At 41.9% G+C, this 25,597-nt stretch overlaps 1 protein-coding gene across 1 annotated transcript in view; it reads right to left on the bottom strand.

Moving 5' to 3' along the window:
- ARMH4 (armadillo like helical domain containing 4) overlaps window positions 1-13,709 on the bottom strand; it is a 122,043-nt gene extending 108,334 nt beyond the window's left edge. Inside the window, exons 1-3 of the mRNA XM_047079759.1 lie at window positions 13,566-13,709; window positions 2,875-4,309; window positions 109-363 (exon numbers count right to left, since the gene is read on the bottom strand). Coding sequence (XP_046935715.1) covers window positions 109-363; window positions 2,875-4,309; window positions 13,566-13,709 — 1,834 coding nt within the window. The remainder of the gene's footprint in view (window positions 1-108; window positions 364-2,874; window positions 4,310-13,565) is intronic.
- Between the last annotated feature and the right edge of the window lie 11,888 nt (window positions 13,710-25,597).

Below are 25,597 nucleotides of genomic sequence, written 5' to 3'. Positions count from 1 at the left end.
TCATTCTCTAGGTGAGTGCAGGCAGATGGGGGTACATCTGCCTCACTCATTCTATTCCTTATTAACTCAGACAAGATCCATCCCCAAAATTCTCCCTCCCTTACAAACCTTCCAGAGCAGAAGTAACTTCAAAAGACAGAGGCGTGGCCGCAGTGGAAAGTGTCGTGGCCAGAGGCTCCCATCTCCTCGACAGCTGAGTAACGGCAGGAACACCAGATGTGGTGGAGGGGGGCTCTTCTCCTTCCTCAGTCTTACCATTTTCTCTGGTAACCTCGAGGGTAGAAACCTGCTGCTCTTGTGTCACCAGTGATAAAGTGGCTTCTGTTTCTTGAACAACTGTTGTCATCTCTTGAGTGAGGATGTCTTAAAAGGGGGGATACAACATTTTAAAATAGACAAATTCCCTGTACCTTAAAAAGTCACTCTATAATTAATAAACTGGAAAAAAAAAAAAGAAAATATCTATTTCAGGGTATGGGAAAGCAAATGGATCGCTCAGATACAAAATGCCAGTAAATAAATGTTTTCAGTGTTGCTGCTTTCAGGAGCAATGAATCAATCTGAGACAGAGATAAATACAGTAACATGAAAAACATAAAATAAAATACAAAACAAAATAGGAAGGTCAACGGCTGAGCTCCCTTTTATAAATATCAACATAACCAGTCTGTGAAGAAACAAATTATACAGAACTAAGTTATATTCAAAAATTCTCGGGGCGCCTGGGTGGCTCAGTCGGTTGAGCGTCCGACTTTGGCTCAGGTCATGATCTCGCGGTTCGTGAGTTCGAGCCCCGCATCAGGCTCTGTGCTGCCAGCTCAGAGCCTGGAGCCTGCTTCGGATTCTGTGTCTCCCTGTCTCTCTGCCCCTCCCTTGCTCACACACTGTCTCTCTCTCAAAAATAAATAAAAATTAAAAATAATTTTTAAAAATTCTCAGAAGCATTTATATCTATTAATTTTCACATTTGCACTTCTGAAGGGGAAAAAGAAGTTAGCATTTTGAATAAAGGAATAATAATTACAGTAACTAATGTTTACTGGGTTTCTATTATATGCTACATACATGCACTGTTAAGTATATTGTAAGCATTATCTTATTTTATCTTCTAAAGTGTACTAAGGGGAGGTAGGTACTAATACCATTCCATGGAAGCCATACATCATAGCATTCAAGAATGCAGGCTTTAGAGTCAATTTGCCTGGGTCTGAATTCTGGCTCGGCCTCTACTAGCTGTGTGACCTTGAACAAATTCCTTAGCATCTCTGGGCCTTGAGTTTCCTCAGCTGTAAATTGGAAATAATAGCAGTATCTATCACATAGAGTTGTTACAAAGATTAAATTAGTTAACACGTGTAAAACTTAGCACATACTCCAATATATCAGCTATTATTACCCACTTTACACACAATTTAGGTTGAGAGAAGCCTACATAGTTAGTGCTCTTAACCACTGTGCTAACTATGCCTGTCACATTAGGTGGAAAGTGAGTTAAATGACACAATTATGACTAAGGAGCATATTCAATAATCAAAATAAGAACCATATAATCATCAAATTCATTTTACATTTTAGGCTGTATTAATACAAGCTATGCAATTCTAATACATAAGTATCAGAGATTCAATTATGCGATGAATAATCTGGAACTATATGACTTAATGCTCCAGGAATATCTTAAACTGTTATGGAAAACTGAAGTAAACTTCTTATTCAGTCACATCTAATATCTTCATGGTAATGGAGACCCAACTCTCTCAATGGAATTTAACAACCAACTTACAAAACATTTTCTGGAAGCTTCTATGAAAATGTACAGTATACTAAGTCTTTCGGTCCTTAAAAACTGAACTGGACATGTAAAATTCAATCTTACCATTTTAATTCAATCTCAACACTTTATAAAACATATTACTAATTTGAAATTTCCATTAATGGAGCTACTGAGCTGATATAACAAGATGAACATATTCCAAAACAATTTGGAATGAGCATATGCATGTATACTAAGTCTATCCTTCCTCATGCTGTTATCTGACCAACTACACATAATAAAAGAAAAACATTATCCGTCAGCAACAAATGTAAGGCTCATCAGCTCATAACAGTCACAGATATAAAGGCCAAGAGGAAGTACTACAGTATTAAGCCAACAGAGAGAATTCATCAGTATTGGGGTTTTTTCTTATTTCTAGAGGGATTTCTTTTTGGGAAAACAAAATCAAAGAACTCAGGTGGTTAATGCTGTTAGGATAAATATTACCGAAAGCTTTTGGTAAGAGATTATCAGGTATGTGAGTATTTTTTACACCTATATGTAAATAATATCCTATATTGTTTATTATACCATTTAAACATATAGCTAGTTCTTCAACATTTTCCTGAATAGTTATACATTTTCCTAATGACATGTGTGAAAACTATCAGTCTATTTCAGGGTTTCTCAGCACTACGGACACTCTGGATCAGAAAAGTCTTTGTGGTTGGGGGCTATCCTACGTGCTGCAGGATGTTCACAAGCCTCTTTGACCCACTAGATATCCTGGCACCTGTCTGTTATGACAACCAAAAATGTCCCCAAAATTGCCAAATGATAGGGGTGGGGACAAATTGTTTCCTGTTGAATGGCCTACATGCAGAGGTTGTATTTGGGTGTAATTTCTACACAAAATACATTTTGTATTTGTTTACTTCTGCTTTTCATCAAAACTTAGAGAACTTCTAAATTCTCACTCAAAAAAAAAAAAAAAAACCATAAAATGAGACCTAGAAGTAATACAACGCTATATGTCAATTATACCAATTTTAAAAAATACGAAATTCAAATCAAAACCTTCCCAAAGTTTATTTTTGTTCTTTCTTTCTTTCTTTTACCTTTCAGTGTATGTCCCAATAGTTGATGTGCCTCAGATTCATATTCTGAGATGGAGACAGTGGTCTCTATGAAAAACATAGCATCATTCTCCTTAGTGGATTCCATGAAGTCTGCAGTATCTTGGAAGAGGGTTACAACAGAGACTTTCATATCTTCCATCAAACTTGTGGGAGTAAAGGAACTTTGATCCGTGAAGGCAGACGATCGCTCCTCCCCGGGTGCCATTAGCAGGGCTGTCCCCATGTGGGTTTCCCCTTCTGGCAGCCCCAGAGCCACATCTGCAACCTCTGTCAAAGGTTCACCCTCTTCCATACCTTCCATAGCATCGTTATCTGTTACTCGGGCTGTCTGAGACGTTTCCATTCCCACCTGGGTCTCCATATTGTCTCCAAGCTTTGGGATCTTTATCTGGCTTACACTCTCTAATTTAGTGTCATCCCACTCATCACTTATGACAGAGGCAGCTGGAACAGCAGTGCTGACACTCACTGTGACTCCTGGGGCTCCCAGCAGCCTGTCAGTTTCTGGCTCAACACTCAGGGTGTACTCAGAGGTTGTGAGCCAGTGCTTGGTGGCGGTAGTCTGGGTATGATCAGCTGTCATCTGCAAAGGCTTCTCCCTATCAGGCATGGAGCTTCCAGGCGCCATGCCTGCTGCGGGCTCAGCACCAGGGGAAAAAGTTGCCCTATGTTCTGCGTCAGCTTCAAACTTTTCTGTCCTTGGACTGGTGGTCAGCATTTCTTTAGTATTCACATCAGAGGAAGGGAAATGTCCCAGACTAAATCTTTCCTGACTTTCCGTTGCAAACAACTGATGATCCACATGCTTCAGAAAACCCAGTGTTGCTTCTGTGGTCCCTTCCGCAATGGGCTGAATGAGGGTACTACTGAAGAGTTCCTCCTTCTCATCCATATTCAGAGGTGCGGTTGCAGCAGTAGGGTTGGTTAGCATGGCCTTGGAGAGTCGGCTTTCAGGAGACACTCTCTCTGGCTGGCTGGACCCAAACACTTCCTCCTCCACAGGGATCACTGTCTCAGTAGCAGTGTAAATGTCAGGACTATTAGGCTGCATAAGCCCAGTTCCTACTGGATGAGCTTCTTTGTTAATAGGAAATACTTTATTTAAAGATGTTGCTGACGGCCCCGCTAACACTATCATTGGGTCTTCAGAGACTACCAACTGGGGAGTGCACTTTGAAGTAATAGAGTCATTTTCTGGGTCATCTGTGTTCATCCTCTCTGGCTGCCCTGTTTCTGCAAGACCATGTGCTATCTCCCTTCTTCCCATTTTGGGGAAGGCCACGCACTGTGTGGCAACGTTGAGAAGTAGAAGGCCACAGAATGCCAGACAAATGTGCAATACAATTGGTCTGCTCATAGTGGAAGAGAAATGTGCACATAAATTGGCAGAGTTGACAATTCCAGTAATTGAGCCCTGCAGAAAAATAAAGCATATCAAACTGTCATGTAAATGTATTTTGTAAATAAGCCCCTTTAAGTAAAGTCAGAAGTTAAAATCATCTCCTTGGCGTGGTGCTCAGAGATGGTATGGAAGAGACGGCTGTTCTACTTCTCTGTACCTTTGAGAACTGGATAACCCAGTTCATTTTTCCCTGCTGAATTTTGCAGCTGATTTAACTTGAAGCTCTCTAGAAAAGGTACACATAGTTCAAGGACTAAGTTCATTGTTTCTTTAATACCTATTTGAAAAAAAATTACCCTTGAAGTCACATTTGCAATAGTCTCCCCAAATTCCTCTATTAATCACATAAGCAAATGACTACCAAAATGGCAATATGTCCAAGATATAGAAAGTAAACCTTACATTTATTTATATTACATTCAGAGATCTTTCAACTATGGTTTAAAACGTATAAGACATCATCATAAAACACTGAATACCAGTTACATTCAAGAGTTTTTTAAGTAGGGGCGCCTGGGTGGCTCAGTCGGTTAAGCGTCTGACTACGGCTCAGGTCATGATCCCACAGTTTGTGGGTTCGAGCCCCTCATCAGGCTCTCTGCTGTCAGCACAGAGCCCACTTCAGATCCTCTGCCCCTCCCCTGCTTGTTCTCTCTCTCAAAATAAATAAACTTTTAAAAAGAGGTTTTTTAAGTATGTAAATGATTTTCATTTAAAATTCCTCTTTAAGGAGCGCCTGGGTGGCGCAGTCGGTTAAGCGTCCGACTTCAGCCAGGTCACGATCTCACGGTCCGTGAGTTCGAGCCCCGCGTCAGGCTCTGGGCTGATGGCTCGGAGCCTGGAGCCTGTTTCCGATTCTGTGTCTCCCTCTCTCTGCCCCTCCCCCGTTCATGCTCTGTCTCTCTCTGTCCCAAAAATAAATAAAAAACGTTGAAAAAAAAAAATTTAAAATTCCTCTTTAAAACACTTAAATAATTTCTTTTCTCTGTAACAACTATAAAAATGAAAGACAAACCCTTGATGCCCTTGATGTTTCAAAAATTAAGGAGTAGAAATGGTAAAAGAGTTAATGTAAATTGGTGTTTATAAGAAAAAAAACTTTTTAAGAAAATGAAATACATTTTAAATTAGCAACATTTCCTGAATACACATTATCATTAGATTAAGATTTGTTGCATTTTTTAAAAAACTACTCACACTCTCCTTAAAACTAAAACTATAGCAAAACTACTAATCCCCCCCCCAAATTTATGAGTTTCGGGGTTTTTTTATCTACTTTGCTGTTTGGGCTCTTTCTTTTTCCATCATCAGAAATCTCTCAGATGCTGTAGATGTTCTAGGAAATTAAACCTAAGAATGAAAATTCTAGAATAAAAACGTAATCTTTATAAAAGTTGTATTTTTTTCTTTCTTTCATGTGCAATCATTAAACTATTTGGGTTAAGCACATAATGTGCACACATAAAATATAAAAAGTAAGTTTTCATTGGTCCGTCTCCCCTTAAGAAGCTCAAAGCTTCCCTGTTTAGTCTGTAGGTCTTTCTGAGACCAAGAAAAGGTCAAGTCCTTAGAGCATGATCTAGACAGGTGAAGAGAAAACAGAAGGCTGAATTTTTCTACATGAAGAAAGAGGAATCCCCAGATTTGGAGCTGAGGCTTCCTGACAAACCACCAGCACCACACGAATGAGTCACCTTTGAAGTCATCTTCCCAGCCCCACTCAAGCCTTCAGACAATTGTAGCATCTTGACCATAACTGCTTAAGAGACCTTGAGCCAGAACCAGCCAGCCAAGCTACTCTGAACTTGTGCTTTGTCTGAACTTGTGCACAGAAGTGGGATGAAATTATAACCATTTATTGCCACCACGTGAGGGACAATTTGTCACACAGAAATCTTGAATCCACAGTACTTTGGGAGACTACAGGAATGAGAAGATGTCATGAGGTGCCATGTGCAGAAAAGGACCAGCATATATCAAGGATCATAAATTTAGCAACAGAAGAAAACTGAAGCCAGAGGTGACTAGGAGAAATAGAAGTCACTACACCCCCTCAAGAATCTTCAGAGATAGTGAGAGGGATGGTAAGTTTCCCTCTATGTGGGATGAGAGTCTGCAACAATTTTATTAAAATATTAAATGACATACAGGGAGCTAGCATCATTTTAAAAGGAGAGAATATGGGAAAGATACTTCAAAAAGGGGGACTAGCATGTGCCAAGACATGTCAACATTCTGAACATCAGTTATCATCATACTTTAGATGACCCCTAAAGAATCCCACTTCGTAGCCAGGTAACACATTTAGTAATAGTATCTGGCTTGCTGCCTCCCTTAAGACAAAAATATAGGGGGCGCCTGGGTGGTTCAGTCGGTTGAGTGTCCAACTTCAGCTCAGGTCATGATCTCACAGTTTGTGAGTTCAAGCCCCTCATCGGGCTCTGTGCTGACAGCTCGGAGTCTGAAGCCTGCTTTGGATTCTGTGTCTCCTTCTCTCTCTGCCCATCTCCCGCTTGTGCTGTTTCTCAATAAATAAATAAATAAATAAATAAATAAATGTAAAAAATAAAATAAAAAAAAAGACAAAAATATAGAAGCACTGTAAACAAGAATGTTCACCGTTGATGAAACTACGTCTTTGTACAACTTGAACTATGAAACATATGTAAAAGCTAAAGAACACTCTGATCTATTCAAAGAGCTGCCCTTTTCTGAACAAATATTTTTCCCATTCAATGAAATCTTACTAAACATCCCATACAATGTAGGGTGTGGCCTAAAAACTTGGTCGACATGATCCCATGCTTCTGGATAAAAACCTGAAAAAAACAGGCCATCATGAATGACAGTATTATTTAGAGAGATATGGACTAGAAGGAGAAAAACAATTCCTGAATCCTAGCTTTCTTGCTACTAGAACTTGCTATGGGATATTGTGCAAATGGCCTCAGTTTTTCCTTTGATAAAATGAGGAGTTAAACAAAATAATCTTATAAATCCCTTCTACTTCCATGAATCCATTTTTATATTTTATCTATAGGGCATAGAATTAAAATGCAAATGTTTTCATGTTCCAACAACTGTGCCATCAGGTAGGCAAGGCACTCTAATGACTGGATGGATGTTTCACATTTTATTTATATGTTCTAGAGTCATGCAGACTGAGAGGAGAATTTTATAAACAAATCAGATTTGGGGAGTCAAACCATAGAGATTTAATATAGCCTCAATTGCCTTTCCCAAACAGAATATTCCTTTAAGGTTTTATTTCCAGCTAGATCTCGAGCTTTAGAATTTGTGCGAAGGGAATTCTGCCATTGCTCTCAAAGACTTTCCTTCTGTAATTAAGTGTCAGACACCTGCTTTCTAAATCCAACTACAGAAAAAATGGGGGTGAACTGCAAGCCTATTCTATGTCTGTGTATTGCAGCCATATGTTCCTTCTCCCCACTATTCAAAGCGATGCCCGAACTTTAAAAGAAGCAGAGGAGACAGCCTATAAGGATGACAGCAGGGAACATGCCTGCAACTCAGATAAATTGGTAAATGACCTTCAAGTTCTAGGCCTTTCTCCATCTTTCAAAGCACAAGTTCAGACAGCCACTCCCATGAGTATGGTGTCCTCCACTGAGAGCTGCATGACGTTAGAGAATAAATAAGAAAAGGCTGACCGTTGTCAACGCAATGGCAATATTTCTAAAACTAAATAATCATCTGTGATCATCTATCACAGGCTGTAGGCCTTTTCTTTTTTTCCTCGACATGTACCCCCTCCCTGGCAAAGTGCCTGGCACAGAGGGAATGCTCAGTAAATATTGAGTGAACAAACAGAGGAATGTCCAGAGCCTACTTTTCTGGGGAAGGAGAGGGTGGGGAAATTTAATTGCTAATTAGTACTCTGTGTCTTCATTATCTTAAATGAACTCAATTCAAGAACGTTTAACATACAAAAGAATGTTTCTCTAACTTTTCTTTCACACCATGGCTGCTCCTTCTTTCTACTATATCCATCCGTGCACATTAATTCAGGTAAATAAACTCTAACCAAAATGCTGATAATGGTATTGGCTTCTAATAATAGCTTGAAAAGCATGCCTTTCAGAGCAAATCAGTAGCACTTTGTCTATCATTTGCTATCGGGGTATCCTCATGGCTCGGCAGTCCGCTGAACAATTTACTGCATTTCTGCCACCAGTGGGCAGATAAGCTGTTCTGTCAACCATTGTCTTTGATCTTAAATAGATACAGTCCAGAACCTGTTTCTTTGTCAAGTCGAGGCACGGTCAAGTTACAAAGACAAATGAAAGACAACATAAGAAAATACAGATTTAGCCGTCTTGCTAGATTTAATAACCAGGATTTTTTTTAAACGCTTTTTCAACACCGTTTCCAACTGAAATGTCTACTGCTGATTTTGTGTGTTACCAACATGTAGACACAGAAGGGAACCAGCATGTTAAAACATTCTCATCACTGGCAAAGTTCCTTTTTTCCAAAGGAAATGAGTTCCATGGGTAGTATGTAAGGAACATGAACATTGCCCTAGGAGTACTCAAGACACAGGAGGCCTATAGAGAATGCCAAAAAGCTGGTAACAATCTGCCTGATATTTTCCTTTTCTTGGGATAAACACAAAATACCATAAGTAGCTAGTATAGAGTTTGGGGAAGAAGGCTGCCTCATCTTAGATTTTCACTGTCCCCTGGAAGAAACTTGGATACCACCTCAAACGCACCGTCTTCTTCACCTAAACTTTGGTGTCATCCTGAACTCTTCTCTATAGTCTAGATTTCACAACTTCTGTGGATCCTTCCCCCATAATGTCTCTTGGAATTGGCCTTCTCATCACCTCGCTGGACTGTTACTATTTTAATTGCCTTTCAACCGATGATCCTGTTCAAACTCTCTTCTCTCCAATCCATTTTATACAATCCAGATGGCTTATTCTTAACAATAAAAATGACAATAACCAACCAAAAGTGGCCACCATTTGGAGGCTGCTACATGCCACGTGTTGTGAGTGCCTTATGTAAATTACCTTATTTAATCCTAACAACAACCTAATGAGATAGGCTCTATCATTATCTCCATTTTTTATTAGCTGAGAAAGCGACAGGTTTACAGAGGACAATTAACCTGCCTATGTGAGCATGCTAGTTTCTGAACTTGTGAATTCTGTCAAACTTCATGTTGCCCCCTTTTGCCCAACGCATCCTTTAATGTCACGAAGTTTACAACCACCAAATTCCGTATCTATAAGACAACCCACACCACTAACTCCCCTACAAACCATCACCAGCCGAGTATATTGCCCTCTTACCTGCCATCCTCATTCCAGGTTCCTAAGTTTTGCTCACAGCACTGCACTAGCCAGAACACTCCCTCCTTCCCTACCCAGGTATCTAAACCCTGCCCCCTTCCCCCCACATCCTGTTTACTAACTGCTGTCACAAAAATGCCTGGCCCAATCTCTTCCCATCCTTCTCCCAACTTCTCTGGCACAAATCATCACGTCCGTAAGTCTTGCCACCTCAAATGAGATTCGGTCCTTTGCATGCAAACACTGGTGTTTTAGCTTCCTTTGTCCGCCATATAATTACTAATAATGGTAGGCATGGAGAGGTGTTCAATAAATATTTGCTGCAGTGAAGCGAACGTAAATAACTGTTTAAGAGTGTGAAAAAGAATGCTCAGAGTCTCCATTTTATACTGTAAGATTTTCAATGAAATTGCATGGTCTATCCATGTCTAAATGTGTATTTTGTTCAGACCTGGCCAATTCTGGCTACTTATTCCATGTATCATTTTAATAATAGTAATAATTACCTGCATTCTCACTTCTGCTATATTTTAGGTTTTCAGAGTTAATTTCATTAAAAAAAAATAGATCAGCATTTACAAGTGACGAGTCTCAGAGCTTCAGGTTGACTTGCTTCCCAATTGTCATCTCATCTTTTAAAAACCTGTTAGCGGAGTGTCTGGGTAGCTCAGTAGGTTAAGCGTCATACTCTTGGTTTTTCAGCTCAAGGTCATGATCTCATGGCTCGTGAGATGGAGCCTCACATCCAGCCCTGCCCACGTCCAGCCCTGTGCTGACAACACGGAGCCTGCTTGGGATCCTCTCTCTCTGTCCCTCCCCCACTCGCTCTTGCTCTCTCTCTCTCTCTCTCTCTCACACACACACACTTTCAAAATAAGTAAATAAACTTAAAAAATAAATTAAAAATAAAAATAAAAACCAATTAGTGATTCTTTGATTGATGAGGGGAAAAGGAAAACTCTGTCCCTTCTTTGTTTGTGTCTTAATTATCTTTCCATTTTGTACATCCCCTGACCCTCAATAATTAACTTGTCATTGTCTTACCTTTTTAATCCTTAAGGTTCTCTCACCAATGCTATTTAATTTGTCTAAAGCCAAGCTTATCAAGATTCTGACCCTATTGACCCAGCTGTGGCACATGGCATTACGGTACCCCATTTCTGACTCACTGTGCTACTGACAACTGTCATTGGCCTAATATATTGGCTTTAAGATCATCGGGACCTCATCATCCTTCACTTTAAATTGAGTAGCTGGAATGACAGAGGATCCTTTCAGCAGCATGTTTGGCCACAGTGGAAGAAGGGAGAACAGAATAACTACAAAGAAAAGCCTGGTTCCCTAGGAGCAAAGCGGCATCAGTGCTGACAGGGAAGAGGATGAGTAAGCTGGGGTCAAGAAGGTTACACTGGCAACTACCAGCAAAGTGCTTTACCATCCCCGCAGACCACAACTAGGTTATACATACCGAGCCCAAGAGCTTTGTTCTCTCCACAATGCAGCACTGCAGACCAATGAAGATGTCAGTGCCTGTGGCCCCTAGTGCACCATCCTATCCCTGGGAAAAGAAGCTGAACTGAAGATTTAAATACTGGCTTCAAGTTCCAGCTCTACCTTGGGCAAATCACTGAAACTCAGCTGCCTTGTTGCAAGATGGAGGTAACAATGCTCATTCTGTTTTCTTCAAAGGGTGGACAAGAGACAAAACATGATAACAGACATGAAAACAGTTTGAAGAAAAAGTTTTAAGTATCATTCAATTTAAGATATATTAGTGTGATATTGACATATGATCCCCTCAAACTACCGAAATGTGAGCAATGTGAAACATCCATAGTGTCTTTTTTCCCTGTAGATATTTCCATGGAGCTTCCTCCTTCGGCTTCTCACGTAGACAAAGTGACCTGGGAATTGCCTGATGGTTGCAGAATCCTAGCCTAATCCATCTTGGTCAACAAGCTCTTCTCCATCCATCATACAATTCTCTTCCATGACCCGATTTGACATGGAGAAAGTAAACCCGATTTTACTGGAGAAAGTAATCCCCAGGTAGACATTTCAAGGAATAAACATAATATCTCACATTTCAAGCTGAAACTTGATTCAGATACTTTTCTTACAATCACCCGTAAACACAATATGGGAAAACAGGATTGACCACACATCTTAATTATAGAATGAGTTTTCATTCTACAGAGATTAAACCCAGCTTCCTTATGTAAGGAAAAAAAAAATTCAACGAACAAAAAATTCAATTCCATACACAACTTTTCAGGCAAATATCTGCTAAATAAAGAATAAGTACACCTTTGATTCAAAAGTGGAAATTTTCTATAACAGGTAAGCCTATCTTCCCAATTTGGTTCTATCTATGCATTAACCCATTTCTGTAATAGCAAATTATGATATTAAAAAGTCTAGCAGGAAACACCAGAATATAAGATAAGGAGCCTCCTATGAAAACAAAGACAAATCCACGTTTCCCTAATTGGCTCTGTTGCCGTAGCTACCTTAGACTTGGTGAGTCTTGGGAATTTTGTGAATAAACACAATCAATATCAAGTCAGCTGTATAAGTGCTTGGTTCATTATTATGACAAACCCAACAGCTCTACCTTAGGCATATGTGTAAGTCAGATCACTCTTAAATCACTACTGTGTGTAAAAGCAGCAATGCTGTGCTACTGTGAAATCTAACCCCAGTTTTGAGTTTCTTTCAATAGATGCTACAGAGGGTTTCTGCCGGCAAGTGAGCAGAAATCAGACAATGACTTTAAATAAGCTTGGCTTCAATAATACTCCTTAGAGTCCAACAGCATCATGTGTGATCAAGGAAATACACTAAAAAGAAGGGGAGGCAGGCAAATTCTCACCACACATGTTGCTTCCTAGAGAAGTCCTTCAGAGCTCTATGGATGGTTTTGTGAACCACTCCTGCTCCCCCTTAAGTTTAGAACTAAAACTTCCAGAGAAAGAATGCAGACACTTTAAAGCATCCTGTCTTCTCTCCTCTGCACAGAAATTAGGTGCTAAGATCCCGGCAGGTCCTTGGGCTCGGCTCGGGAAGGCAAAGATTTCTCATCTTTGAGAACTCCAAACTCTTGAGAGTCCTATATTTTGTTCACCCCGGCTACCTTCAGCCAGCTCACCAGCCATGGCTTACATATTTGGAATCTACACAGGTCGGGCTCTGTCCGTGACCAGGAGGCACATTTGATATCCAGGCACCTCCAGGCAACACCTCCCAGCCATTCCGTGGTCTCAGGCAGAGCCTGACCTCCTCCGTGTCTATCCCACAAGCCCTCTTTCCAATTAAGCGACCTTTCCAAGCAGCATCCTCCTGCCGTGTCCTGGAGGACCGGTCAGGGTCTGAGCAAGGAGGTTCCGTGACATTTCTGCACTAAACACTCAACTGTTGGTCTTCTGCAAAGTAGCAGAACACATTTCAGTGGCCACCGCAGCCCCCTTTCGCTCCTCGGCTGCTGGACACTGATTGGCATCGGGGACACAGCGATCGATGCTCTCTGAAAGGAGCCGATCAGAGTCTTCAGGAACTTCTCTACCACCGCCGAGAGACTGGGAGGGGAGGGAGAGAAGAAAGAAAAGCCCACACAAAAGCAGCCAGCCCTGCAAGCCCCGCCAGCACAAAGGCCCGCGCGCTGGTGCGGAGCCGGGAGGCTGGGCTGGAGCGAGGAGTGCGGCGAGTCCTCCGAGGCCTGCGCGCCGCGCCCAGCGCGCCCCGAGCTGCCCCCCGCGCACCCCGCGTCGGGGCACAGCGTTCCGGTGGGGGCTCTGGGCGCACGCCTGGAGCGCCCCGGGCTGCCGCGCTCCCCGGACCGCAGCGCTCCCGGGGCGACCCCGCGCCGCCCCGGGCTCCGGCTCCGTCTCTGCGCGGAGCCCCGTCTGCAGGCGCGGCCGCCCGAGCGGCAGGAGCCGGGCCCGTGCTCACCTGTGCGCCTTCAGCCGAGCAGCGCGCGGAGGAGAGCGGCGGCGCCCGCGCTGGGCATCCCCGGCGCGGCCCCTGCAGCTGCGGCGGCTCCCTCAGCCGTCTGGGACGCCAGGAGGAGGACGCTTCGCTTTGTTGCTTATTCATGAGGCCGCGACGAGGGCTGGGGATTGGGCGGCGGGGAGATGTGCTCGCCCCGCCTCCGCTGGCACCGACACCCTATGCCGACGCCTCACGCCCCTAGGCGCGCACGTCCCGGCCTCGGCTCTCGCGGCCCGAGCCGAGTGGCCAGGCTGGGTCCCGCTCTGGTCCGGACTCCTGGGACCCCTCCGGAGACCCCCCCCCCAGTCCTGCTGTCCCTCTTCGAAGCCTGGCCTTCTGTGGCAGCAGTTCCTCGGTGCCTTCTGCCAGGGCACTGTTTTCGCTGGAAGAGCCGAATTTCTCTGGTCCTTGGAGAGGGCAAAGGGTGCACGTCGGAGGCTGCAGGCTGCAGGATATTCCTGGTATGAACTGTGCGGTTTAGGAGTGCCTCTAAGTAGGCTCTTGTAAAGTAGTCCCAAACAAAGTGTTCCCTTCTCAGAGAAGTTAACAACAAGCGCCGACTAAGAAGTATGCTTTATTGAGCCCTTAGTCCTGCCGAGATCAATGCTAGGTGCTTCACTCAGTACCTGTTCCATCTATTCAGTAACCCTGAAAGAAATAATGATAATCCCCATTTAACAGGGAAGAAAGCCGAGGCTGAAGGTAAGTTGCCAAAGGTCTTGTGGCCACCAGGAATTCATGACCTCCATCCTTGAATCTGTCAACGACTCAGTTTACTTCCGTTAACCCACATTAGGGGTAAAAAAGAGAGGTCAGGAATCCAAAGGCCTTTTCTAGAACAACCCCCACAGAACCTGACATTTGCAAAAACACTTTTCACGTACGTTATCTCTTGTATTTATTAATTCCCTTCTTTATAATAGTGGTCTTAGTCCTGTTTTGTACTATTTGTAAACACCTTCAAGACAGAACAAGGTCTTGTTTACCTTTGACCCCACACACCTAACACAATAGTCAAATATGCACTGTTACCTTACCCATTCCACCTCTCTTTAGAAGAGATTATCTTTGTATTTCCAGAAGAGTTGTCAACAGTTGTTGAATGTAATGTAATGTAATGTAATTGAGTTGAATTGAATTGAATACATAAGATCTGGTTTTTTATGTATATTCAGTGTGATACAATATAATACATTATACTGTGACCAGTCCTTCTACCTGAATTCAATACCCACCAGGTGGATAAGCCATACCCAGCCTGACCAAGTTGTGTTCCAACATTCTGTTTTTATTTCAGTTGTTTGAAATGTGTACCACATCTCATAAAAACGATGTTATAGAGTATGGTGAGATTCCCAACTAGACCACAAAATTGGGTCTACTTGACCCAAATGCATATAAAGAATAGTACTAATAAATAACAACCTGATCAGTCAGGTTGGACCAGAGGACCAACAGAACAGAAGACAACAGAAGAAAGGGATTCCAGCTCCCCAGGCATCTAGGGCCAGCCTTATACACATACGTGAAATAGTCAAACGTTCTTAGACTTCTTCCTGCCTTCTGCTCTGCATCCCTAACATCCTAATGTTCTCCTTTGAGACCAATAATACTCTTAGTCCCAACTACAAAGCTCCACTCCCCAGATCTGCCTTACACTCAAAGTTTTCCCTTCTCTAAAATCACCCTTCTCCCGTAGTAGAATTCTTATTTCCCTTTTCCTCAATATAATCATTCAGCTATACGGTAAAAGTGATCTTATTGGAACTCATTTATACTAGTCCTTTACCCTTTCCCCAATGGTGTATATTACTTTAAACAACTCTAATTAATGCAATTTGTCTCAACAGCTGCTGTTGGTACATGGCAATGATAATAAGACCCACTCTTCCACCCCAGCACACACACGAATTGTAAATCAGGGAAGGTTGTACTCTAAAAGTCAAATCAATAAATCCACTCATAATGAATGTTATTAGCCTTTTATGAGAAAAGAAAGAAATGGTATGTGTGTGTTAAGAAAATTTGGGAACACCCAAAACTCCAATCAAAGTAATAAGAAAGGAAGCTCAGGAATGAAGTTTTGGGGTTCCCCAATTTAGTAAATGAAAATAGAGAATGTCTGCTCAGTTTGGGAACATATTTATACTAAAAAATATTATTTGCCTGAAATTCAAGTTTAACTGAGCATTCTGTATTTTATCTGATAAATTTTTGCAGTATTAGATGATTACTTGGTCCTGGTTGGTAAAAATCTTTGTGTCAGAAAGGAAGGAATTGATCGCATGTAGCAAACAACTGGATAACCAACCCCAGGCATGGACAATGTCCATTCACATCCCATCCAGAAAAGAGAGTCTTGGCAATGCAGACTCGAGCATTATGGTGTCTCTAGTGAGGCTGTCACCAAATTGGGTAGAAATGCTTCACAGTATATTAATGAATTCTCTTTACTCTGATTCCCAAGTACCAATTAACTATCTGACAGCTTGATTTCCATGTACAATGCCCACAAGGCACTGCTGAAATAAATATATGTGAGCTGGATTATGTGTGTTTGTAACAAATCCACTTTCAATGCCCACAAAAATTGGGTTTCTGGTCTTGCAGAATAGAAAAGGAGACCCCAGGTGGGACTGACGTCAACGAGATAAGTACCACTTAAGGCTCTCATAAGGGCTCTTGAAACCCAGCTGGCAGGACTTCCCCAGACTGCACCACTGCTTCCTGAGGATGTTTTCAGTTTTAGTTTGTTGGAAATTGCATTTGAAATTTCACCAGTGACAAGCATTTGAGGCAATAGGACAAAATGAATGAAAGAAGCATCTGAGGAAAAATCTTCCTGGAAGGCTGAGTTTACCTGGAACCCCCTTAAAACTATTCCCGTCTTTCTGTGTGACTTTCTCTCCCTTTATTTTTGAACTCCCCGAAACTCCTTTCTTGGATGTTTTGTTCTTATAGGTTGCCAAGGCACCCAACAAGAGGTCCAGCCATGGAAGGAGAAGGACAGGAGCTGCTATGCAAAGTAGGAGTCATTTGCAAATTGGACATTTAAGTCTACAGAAGATAAAGATAGTCTTTCCTTTCTGACCTTCCTAAAAGTTTATAAACACAAGTTTTCCAGCATCTCCCACCCAATGTTCTCTGTTCAGGCTACTCTCTGACCCTAATTGTGTTGAGGACTTCCTGGTTGCTTTTAATTTCTTAAGCTGAAATTCCCAGGAGTAGACTTGGGTATAAAATAGTATTGCTAAGAATACTCTACTTACCCTGGGTATTCAATAAATATTTGATGGTTATAGTGATGATGATGTAAATAATGGTAATGATGTTAGAATCTGTTTTATTAATTCTGATAGATGTTTTTATTGCATCCAAAATCCTCAGAACACTTGACATGACCTACTTCGGTGCTAATGAGCTTAGATTTTTAACTCCTACTAAATTATGTCTTTAGTATGCAGTTTATTAGAAAGACTGGTAAGTAGACTAAATCCAATAAGAAAATGGTTGTCCTTAAAGCAAGCTTTGGAACAGCTGTCGTTGCTTTTAACTGTTAACAGCCCACTATATTTATCTATTTTTATTACTTACGTCTTATTTTGCAAACACCCAGATGAATCCTCTTGCCTCTCGACTCTCCCCAAGAAACGTTTTCATTATAGAAGCAGGATATTACATGCTTTACAATCCCTTCTTTTTCAAATCTTTTATTTTCTACATTCTCTTATTAAGTGTTAGAGTTCTTTAGGCCCTGAACTTTCTGATTCAATTCTAACAAACGAAATTTTGTCTGTTGCCTTGAAAAAACATGATGAGAGAGGAAAGGACTACTAATGCAGGTACAAAAACAAAATTGCTAACAGCACAGCCATTTAAACAGAAACTTTTTAGATAAAGTCAAGGGTGAAAACATTTACAAGAAAGAAATCTCATCCCTTTTTTTTTCCGCAGTCATAAATAATGTCCTTATGAGACTGTAAAAATTATTTGAAAGAGATTTGAACATCAGAGGTCTAATATCTCCTATTGAATATATCCTTTAATCCTAAATGAATTGGCCATTGTGAATAACTGTATTCAAAGTGACATTTATAACTCTTGAAAATCTTATGGATTGCCTTTCACTATGTCAGACAAAAGAATCATCTCCATCCTTGTCTCTTTTTTTGTATGCCTAATGGTAAAGAAATCGATGATTTTAATAGATTCCTTATCTTAAATAATGGGCATGAGATATTTATTATCGACTTAATGGTATACATTATCTACTGCCTATGTTGCAAAGAAAGATTGTTTACTCTTCTCTGCATCTAGTAAGGATAGAATTAAAGAAAATGGCTTTACTAGAAATGGCAAAGCCCAGGCCCAAAGAAGCATTCTTATCAGAGAAAGTTCTTAGAGACTGGAATAGCTTAGTGAAAGAGGTTGTATATTCTCTGTTGTTCTAGGTTTCTCTTTTTTTTTTCTTTCTCTCTTTCTATTTTTTTTTTTTTTTTTTTTTTTTTTAGAGAGAGAGCAAGCACACACGAGTGGGAGAGAAGGGCTGGGGGTGGGCGTAGAGAATCTTAAGAAGGCTCCACACTCAGCATGGAGGGCGACACAGGATCCCATGACCCTGGGATTATGACCTGAGCCAAAATCAACAGTCAGACACTCAACCTACTGAGCCACCCCATGTTCTAGGTTTTTAAATTTTTTTTTTAATGTTGATTTATTTTTGAGACAGAGAGAGACAGAGCATGAATGGGGGAGGGTCAGAGAGAGAGGGAGACACAGAATCTGAAGCAGGCTCCGGGCTCTGAGCTGTCAGCACAGAGCCCGACGTGGGGCTCGAACTCACAGACCGTGAGATCATGACCTGAGCCGAAGTCGGATGCTCAACCGACTGAGCCACCCAGGCGCCCCTGTTCTAGTTGTTTAAAAAGGTTTAATTTCATTCTAGCTAGGGTTTCTGTTGGACCACCATTTGCTCACTCAACGAAGAAATTACGGGAATAGTTGTAAATGTGGGGAAACTACCAAATATATTTACCGCGGCTAACTGCACTATTGCTTATTATCTGCCTTCCAACAAATGTTGCTTATTTTACTTTTTGAAAATATGCTGCAGGTATTAACATCACATTCAAAATACACAAAAGTAAGTTCAATCTGCAGCACCTGGCAGCAAAAGCAGAGAACAGGATACTCTCAATAGAGTACCAATGCCATTACAATGAAGATATACTTGAGGCTCAAATCCCGAATAATACCAACAATCTGAACGACAGTTTACCAGAGTTTTCATATGGCATGGACACCGTTGCCAAAAAAAGAAGAAAAAAAAAAAGACTTTCCTTCACCGTAGCACTCATCCTCCTGCTAAATTCCCTGTCTCTGTACATTTTGGCTGATTCTTCTGGCCAAACTGTCTTAGATGACAACAGAATTGAGTTTGTGTTTCATAGTCATTAAGTAATGAGCAGCGAATCCTTTAATGTGGGCTATGCCTTTATTTTGGCACAGAGTTTAGTTCCATGATTAATCAGTCAACACGTGTTTTTGTTTTGTGGAAAGTATGTGGTATAGGTGGAGATACATAACTGAACTCAACTCTTTAGACATCCTAAATTTTCCATAAATATTACACATACTGTACACATAGTGTAACATTGCCTGATACACCTCTTTCACAATCTAAAAGTAGTACTCATTTTGGGGCACCTGGGTGTCTTAGTTAAGCATCTGACACTTGGTTTCAGCTCAAGTCATAAACTCACATGGGTTCGTGGGTTCAAGCCCCACGTCAGGATCTGTGCTGGCAGTGCAGAGCCTGCTTAGGATTCTATCTCTCTCCCTCTCTCTCTGCCCCCCCCCCCCCGCCCACCACTTGTGCTGTCTCTGTCACTCTCAAAATAAATAAACTTTTTTTTTAATTCTAAAGTAGTACTCATTTTTTATCATCTTTTTTTCATTATACTACTACAGATGAGGACTTTCTGACAAAGCCTATGTGGAAAGTCTACGTCTTAATATAGTTAGTACATGTGTTATGTAACCATCTTCCTCTCCCCCAAAACTATAAGCTCTCTGAATTAAAACAGTGTGTTTTATATAGTCTCACATCTCCCACAACAACTACGGCAGTGCCTTGACATAGCAGCTGTTCAAAAAAGTATTTGTCGACTATTTAATTATGGCCATAAGCTTATTACCAAAATAAACACAGTAATGCTCATCATTTTACAACTATGAAGCACAAACTGAATACTACTAACATATAGAGTGTGATAAGTTTCAGAATGAAACATATTAATCTCATACAAATTGGGAAGATATAGTCCAATGTAAGGGGCTTTGAGACTCGGGATTTAATTATTTTTTACATCCTATGAGACGCGGTTAACCCATGCATGTACATGTCCTGTTTGAAACTAGAGAACTGAGCCAACTGATATTTCAAGTCCCCTTCTAACAACAAGTATGAAGTCTTTTTCATTGGTAAAGTTTACATTCATTTAAAAAGGAGTTACTCATGAAGGGCACCTGGGTGGTTCAGTTGGATGAGCGTCTGACCTTGGCTCAGGTCGTGATCTAGCAGGTTGTGATTTCAAGCTTCGCTTCGGATCCTCTGTCTCCCTCTCTCTGCCTCTCCACCCTGCCCCCCATCTCTCTCAGAAATGAATAAACATTTTTTAAAAATTGTTTTAAATAAAAAAGAGTTGCTCAGGAACAAGAAATGCCCTGCATGTAAGATAAAAAAGAAGAAAAAACTGCTCTAAGGTGAATCCAATACTCATATTCCATCTAGGCCTAGATCCTTTGAAATAGCTGGAGCACTGTGTTTTGTTTTATTTATTCTTTGTCAAGACCTACAATATAAAGTAGACATAAAAGACGCATTTTGCAGAATCTGCTCAAAGCAATTCCTCCGTAACTTGTTTACAAAAATAGCCAAAGGCAAAAAAAATCTCCTTCAGAATCAGAATGATTGAAAATATGTCTCATACAGAGGAAATTATTTCCTTTTGGACTGGTCCAAAGTGTGAGGCAATACTACAAAAGAAGAAATGAATTTGTCTCCAAAAAGTTCCCAGTAAAGATAAATGGGATGATCACGTAATGTTCTTTCTTTTCTCTTTTTTGCTTTTAGGAGCTTTCTATAAGTGGTTTTCAGGCATAGTGACATGTTTTGTTTTCCTTCCATCTCTCTTTTTGTGAAAGCCATTTTAAGGCACTTACCATGGCCAGCTGATGTTCATTTTATGACATTGTTCTCAGCAGCCACCTTACATGGATGAGCACTTTTCCCTCAGACCAGATATTGCTTGGTTCATAAACACACACACACACACACACACACACACACACACACACACCTTTTATCCCTGTCAGACTCCAATTTTCCTGTAAATTCTATGTCTCTGGTTTTCTTTACTCATACTTCTGGCTTCCCAGATTCTGTACTGTTGCGTTTGAAATTTAAGGTCTTCTCCATGGTGTATATTGTTCCCTTTTTTGAAGATGCTAGCCTGAACACTTTGGCCCTATCCTTTTTGATTTCAGAGTCTGGAATTCCAGTGTGCTGCTGAGTTTGAAGCAGCCTTGAAGACTATAACTCAATCCCACGTGGGACAATGCGTTAGGCATTCATGAGCACTTTTATAGGCCCATTCATTTGCCCAAGGCACAAATACAAGCAATTAGCTTTACCTCTTCTCTCTATCCCCCTATGCAGGAGGAAGAAATGTGGCAGACATGAAGGGCATCTTAAGCAAATGATAAAGACATGGAAGGAATAAAAATATTAGAAGATTGGGGCGCCTGGGTGGCGCAGTCGGTTAAGCGTCCGACTTCAGCCAGGTCACGATCTCGCGGTCCGTGAGTTCGAGCCCCGCATCAGGCTCTGGGCTGATGGCTCAGAGCCTGGAGCCTGTTTCCGATTCTGTGTCTCCCTCTCTCTCTGCCCCTCCCCTGTTCATGCTCTGTCTCTCTCTGTCCCAAAAATAAATAAACGTTGAAAAAAAAATTTTTTAAATATTAGAAGATATAAACATTTTCCCCATCACAGAGAAAGAAATGGAGACCAAGATGGTTACCTCCACCCTCTTCCTCCTTCTCCGTTTCTGCCTCCAGGCCCAACTGGAGAAGACTGGAGAAATGAGGGACAAAGCACTTGAGTCAAGGGATAGAGAGGAGACTCAGAATCCTTCCTTCCTCTTCCAGCCTTCTTCAAGAAAAGCCTTGAAGGTTGCAACTTTGAGGACTGGGGGTGATATGCCTGAGAGAAGTCCCTCCTTCTGGAAAGTTCAGTGGGATTAGGCTAAGGTGGAGTTTTACTTTATACACAATGGTTGTTAAAATAATGAAGCATTTCCGTATCAGTTGGTGTAAATCCATTACTACAAGCTGTTACTCCCAAGTCCTCCCTCCCAATGCCCTTTTTTTCCCAGTCTCAGCCCCCCACCAGCTCCCCATCACCCCAAGGAAAGGGGGGCCCATTAATGTGTAGCAGAGTTGGAGGTCTCTTGTGATTGGCTAGGGTAGTGCTCAGTGCCATTCCAAGTATTTTTAATAGCATCCCTGGTTGAAGCAGAACTGTGACATATTTAGAGAGGGAATATGGGATAGACCTTCTCCCCATAAAAGCCCATTTCAGGCCAGAGTCCACCAGTGGTACTTTTTTACAAAGTGGCTCTCCCTGGGGCGCCTGGGTGGCTCAGTCGGTTGGGCGTCCGACTTCGGCTCAGGTCATGATCTCACGGTTTGTGGGTTCGAGCCGCTCATCGGGCTCTATGCTGACAGCTCAGAGCCTGGAGCCTGCTTCACATTCTGTGTCTCCCTCTCTCTCTGACCCTCCCCCGCTCATGCTTTGTCTCTCTCTGTCTCAAAAATAAACATTAAAAAAAATTTTTTTAATAAAAAAAAAACAAAAAAAACCCACCAAGTGGCTCTCCCTGATAGTAGACTCTGGCCGTGCCTTTGAGCCTGTGCCTTGCAGAAGGAAAGAGAACTTCCTGCTTAGGTTGCCTGAAGATTCTTGGCCTTTCTAGGATGAGAGCAAACAAATGTTCTAGAATGTAAGTTCTTAGGAACTAGGACTGTGCCTTTAGCTTCAAAACAAGATAGTAATAGTTCTGATAGCCTAGGATTGTTGGGAAGATTAAATGAGATAATATGGAAAATACTTAGCACAGTGTCCTTAACACCCATCACGTTGTCCATAGATACTATTATGTGAGACATAGTGCAGAGTCAGTGATGAGGTATTGATTTCCAGGTGTAAAACCAGGTATTTCCTGAGTTGATGACTAATGAATTTTTTTCCCTCGAGGAAGTTTCTGAGAGCAGAAGTGAGCCTATTGATATCCCCCTGTTTAAATTTCAAGTTTATGATGGAAAGGATAATTTTCTGGGGATAGATTTTAGAGTGGTTGTTTTGGCATAATTCTGTAGAATTTTCTTAGAATCTCACCAAAGAAATTTAATCAATAATGCTCTCAAGTTTAACTAAGTAATAGAAAGTTCCTGTTAATACCGATTTTTTCCCCCTGCAAACAGAAATGTTCTTAAACAGGCAGAAAACATTTTGTAATTTGCCAAGATTATGCTATTATTTAATTGATTTAGCATTTTATGAAAAATCACTTAACTGGAAGCAATTACCTCACTTACACAGCTGAAGATAGGTTCAAACTGTAATAGTGTCTGGCCTATTACAGACACTCAATATATTTATCTTATTTAGGGATCTTGAAACACTTTATAGTTATGGAGGTATAGCTCTGCTCCAATTTCCTCATTCATCAAATGAGACACTGAAACTGCAAGAGATTGCAAAGCCCACTCAGGAACTCTTCCTCTCTTGCAGAGGGCTGTCTGGCATTATCCTGTTTCGAAGGGAGAGAACATATTTAATGGCTTAATCAAAGATTTGGCTTTACAGCTAAGCATCATAATCTACACTGATGCATCTGTGCCTGGGCTCATGTTCTTTTATCTGACTTGAACATTTGTCTCACCTTTCTTTGCCTGGCTAAGGATGTTTATTCATCTTCAGGACTCACCTTGAGGATCACCTCCAGGAAACTATCCTGATGGCCTAGGCTGGACTGAGTGTCCTTCTTCAGGCCCCCATCACACCTGGGCATGCCCTGTCATAGCACTCGGGTTCAGAATAGCCATCTATCAGGCACCCCGTCTCTTTGCTGGTGCTAAGCCTAACCTCCTGCACCCTGTTCTGCCCCTATCACTTTCCAGGTGGTATCTTCCCAAACCTACACATCCCCACCATATTCTCCCCACCAACCCATATCACACCTCAGCTCTAGTCACCCCAGCCTGAATCCCTCCCTGAATCCCCCCTGCCTGAATGAACTCTAGCTTGCATCTCTCCCCACCAGACCACATCTTCCTGCGTATGTCCCTCCAGCCTGTATCAGCTTGTGAAAGGAAGAATTGTAAGACCGTCCCAAAGATTCCTGGCCCCTGATGCACAGACACCTTCTCCCAGACATTCAATCAAACTCTAATCTAGATGCTCCTGGAAAGTGATTTTGCAAATGTAATTAAGACCCAAATCTGTTTGCTTTAAGTGTTTATTTATTTTGAGAGAGAGAGAGAGAGAGAGCAAGCGAGCATGCATATAAGAGGATCAGAGAGAGAGGGAGAAAGAGAATCCCAAACAAGGTCCTCACTGTCAGCACAGAGCCCAATGCGGGGCTCGATCTAACGAATCATGAGATCATGTCCTGAGCCAAATTAAAGAGTCAGACGCTTAACCACCTGATCCACCCAGGTGCCCCCAAATCTGTTGACTTTAAAATAGAGAGATGACCTGGGTGGGCCTGATCATAGGAGCCCTTTAAATCTGGTTCAGGAAGCTAACACAGGTAAGTCAGCAATGTGAAGCACGAGAGGGCAGATAGAGGGGGTCATGTGGTAAGGAACTAGAGTGCCTTCTAGTTGCTAAGAGTGGCCCCTGCCAACAGCCAGCAAGAAAATGGGGGTCTCAGTTCTACAACCACAAGGAACTGAATTCCAACAATTATGTGAGCTTGAAAGGGGACCCTGAGCTCCAAAAAGGAACACAGCCCAGCAGACCTCTTGATTTTAGCCTTCTGATAGCCTGAGTAGAGACAGCTATATTGGGCCTGGACTTCTGACCTACAGAAGTGGAATTAATAAACAGGTGTTGTTTTAAACCGCTAAATTTGTGATTATTTGTTACACAGCACTAGAAATCTAACACAACCTCCCCAGCCTGATCCCCAATTTGTATCCCCTCAGTCTATCTTCCCCCAGCTGAATCTTCCCAGATAGATCACCCCAGCTTGAGTCATTCTGTAGCCCAGGTCATTTGCCTCCCCCAACATGGATCTCCCGGCCTGTATTCCTCCCAGCTTGTACCATTCCCCAGCCTGAATGCCCTCCACAAACACACAGCCTGTCATATACAACCCCCCAGCAATCCAGTCACACACACACACCCCAATAGCACCACTAACACTACCACTATGCTGCACACCAAAGCACCCTAAGTGATTTCAGCCCAAGAAACACACCAGTCAAGTTCACAGTCTGCATTATCAGATGGAAATTTTGTGTCCTTTCCAAGGGCTGGGCATCCCAAAAAGAAAATGGTAGTCTCTTCTCCTTTGCTCCCTTGAGCCTCAAGCCAATCATGAGCCACCCATCAATCCTACTTGTAGGAAGTCCTACCTCCTAGAGTCCCAGGCCCTGAGCTAGTTTCTCCAGCACTCTAGAATCAGAGGACCCCTCCAGGTGGCTGAAGGCACTCCCTTTCCAAAGGAAATGAACTGGGCCTCAAATCCACTGGCCAAAATCCTCTCATCTCCCCTCTCTAAGGATCTGAAAATATCTTTCCTCCAGGAGTATTGCTGACATTTCCCCCCATCCCCCTCGTCCCCCCTCTCTTCCAGGGCCAAGCATTGTTTTCTCTCCTTCTGGGCTTTTTGCCATCTATACTATCCTACAGCTTACATTTGCAA

The sequence above is a fragment of the Lynx rufus genome, unplaced genomic scaffold (genome assembly GCF_022079265.1).
Source record: "Lynx rufus isolate CCGP_SWC_20201006 ecotype Redwood Valley unplaced genomic scaffold, mLynRuf1.p SCAF_17, whole genome shotgun sequence".
Classification (NCBI taxonomy): Eukaryota; Metazoa; Chordata; class Mammalia; order Carnivora; family Felidae; genus Lynx; species Lynx rufus.
Note: the sequence above shows the minus strand (reverse complement) of the source record. Positions and strands in the feature narration are given on the sequence as shown.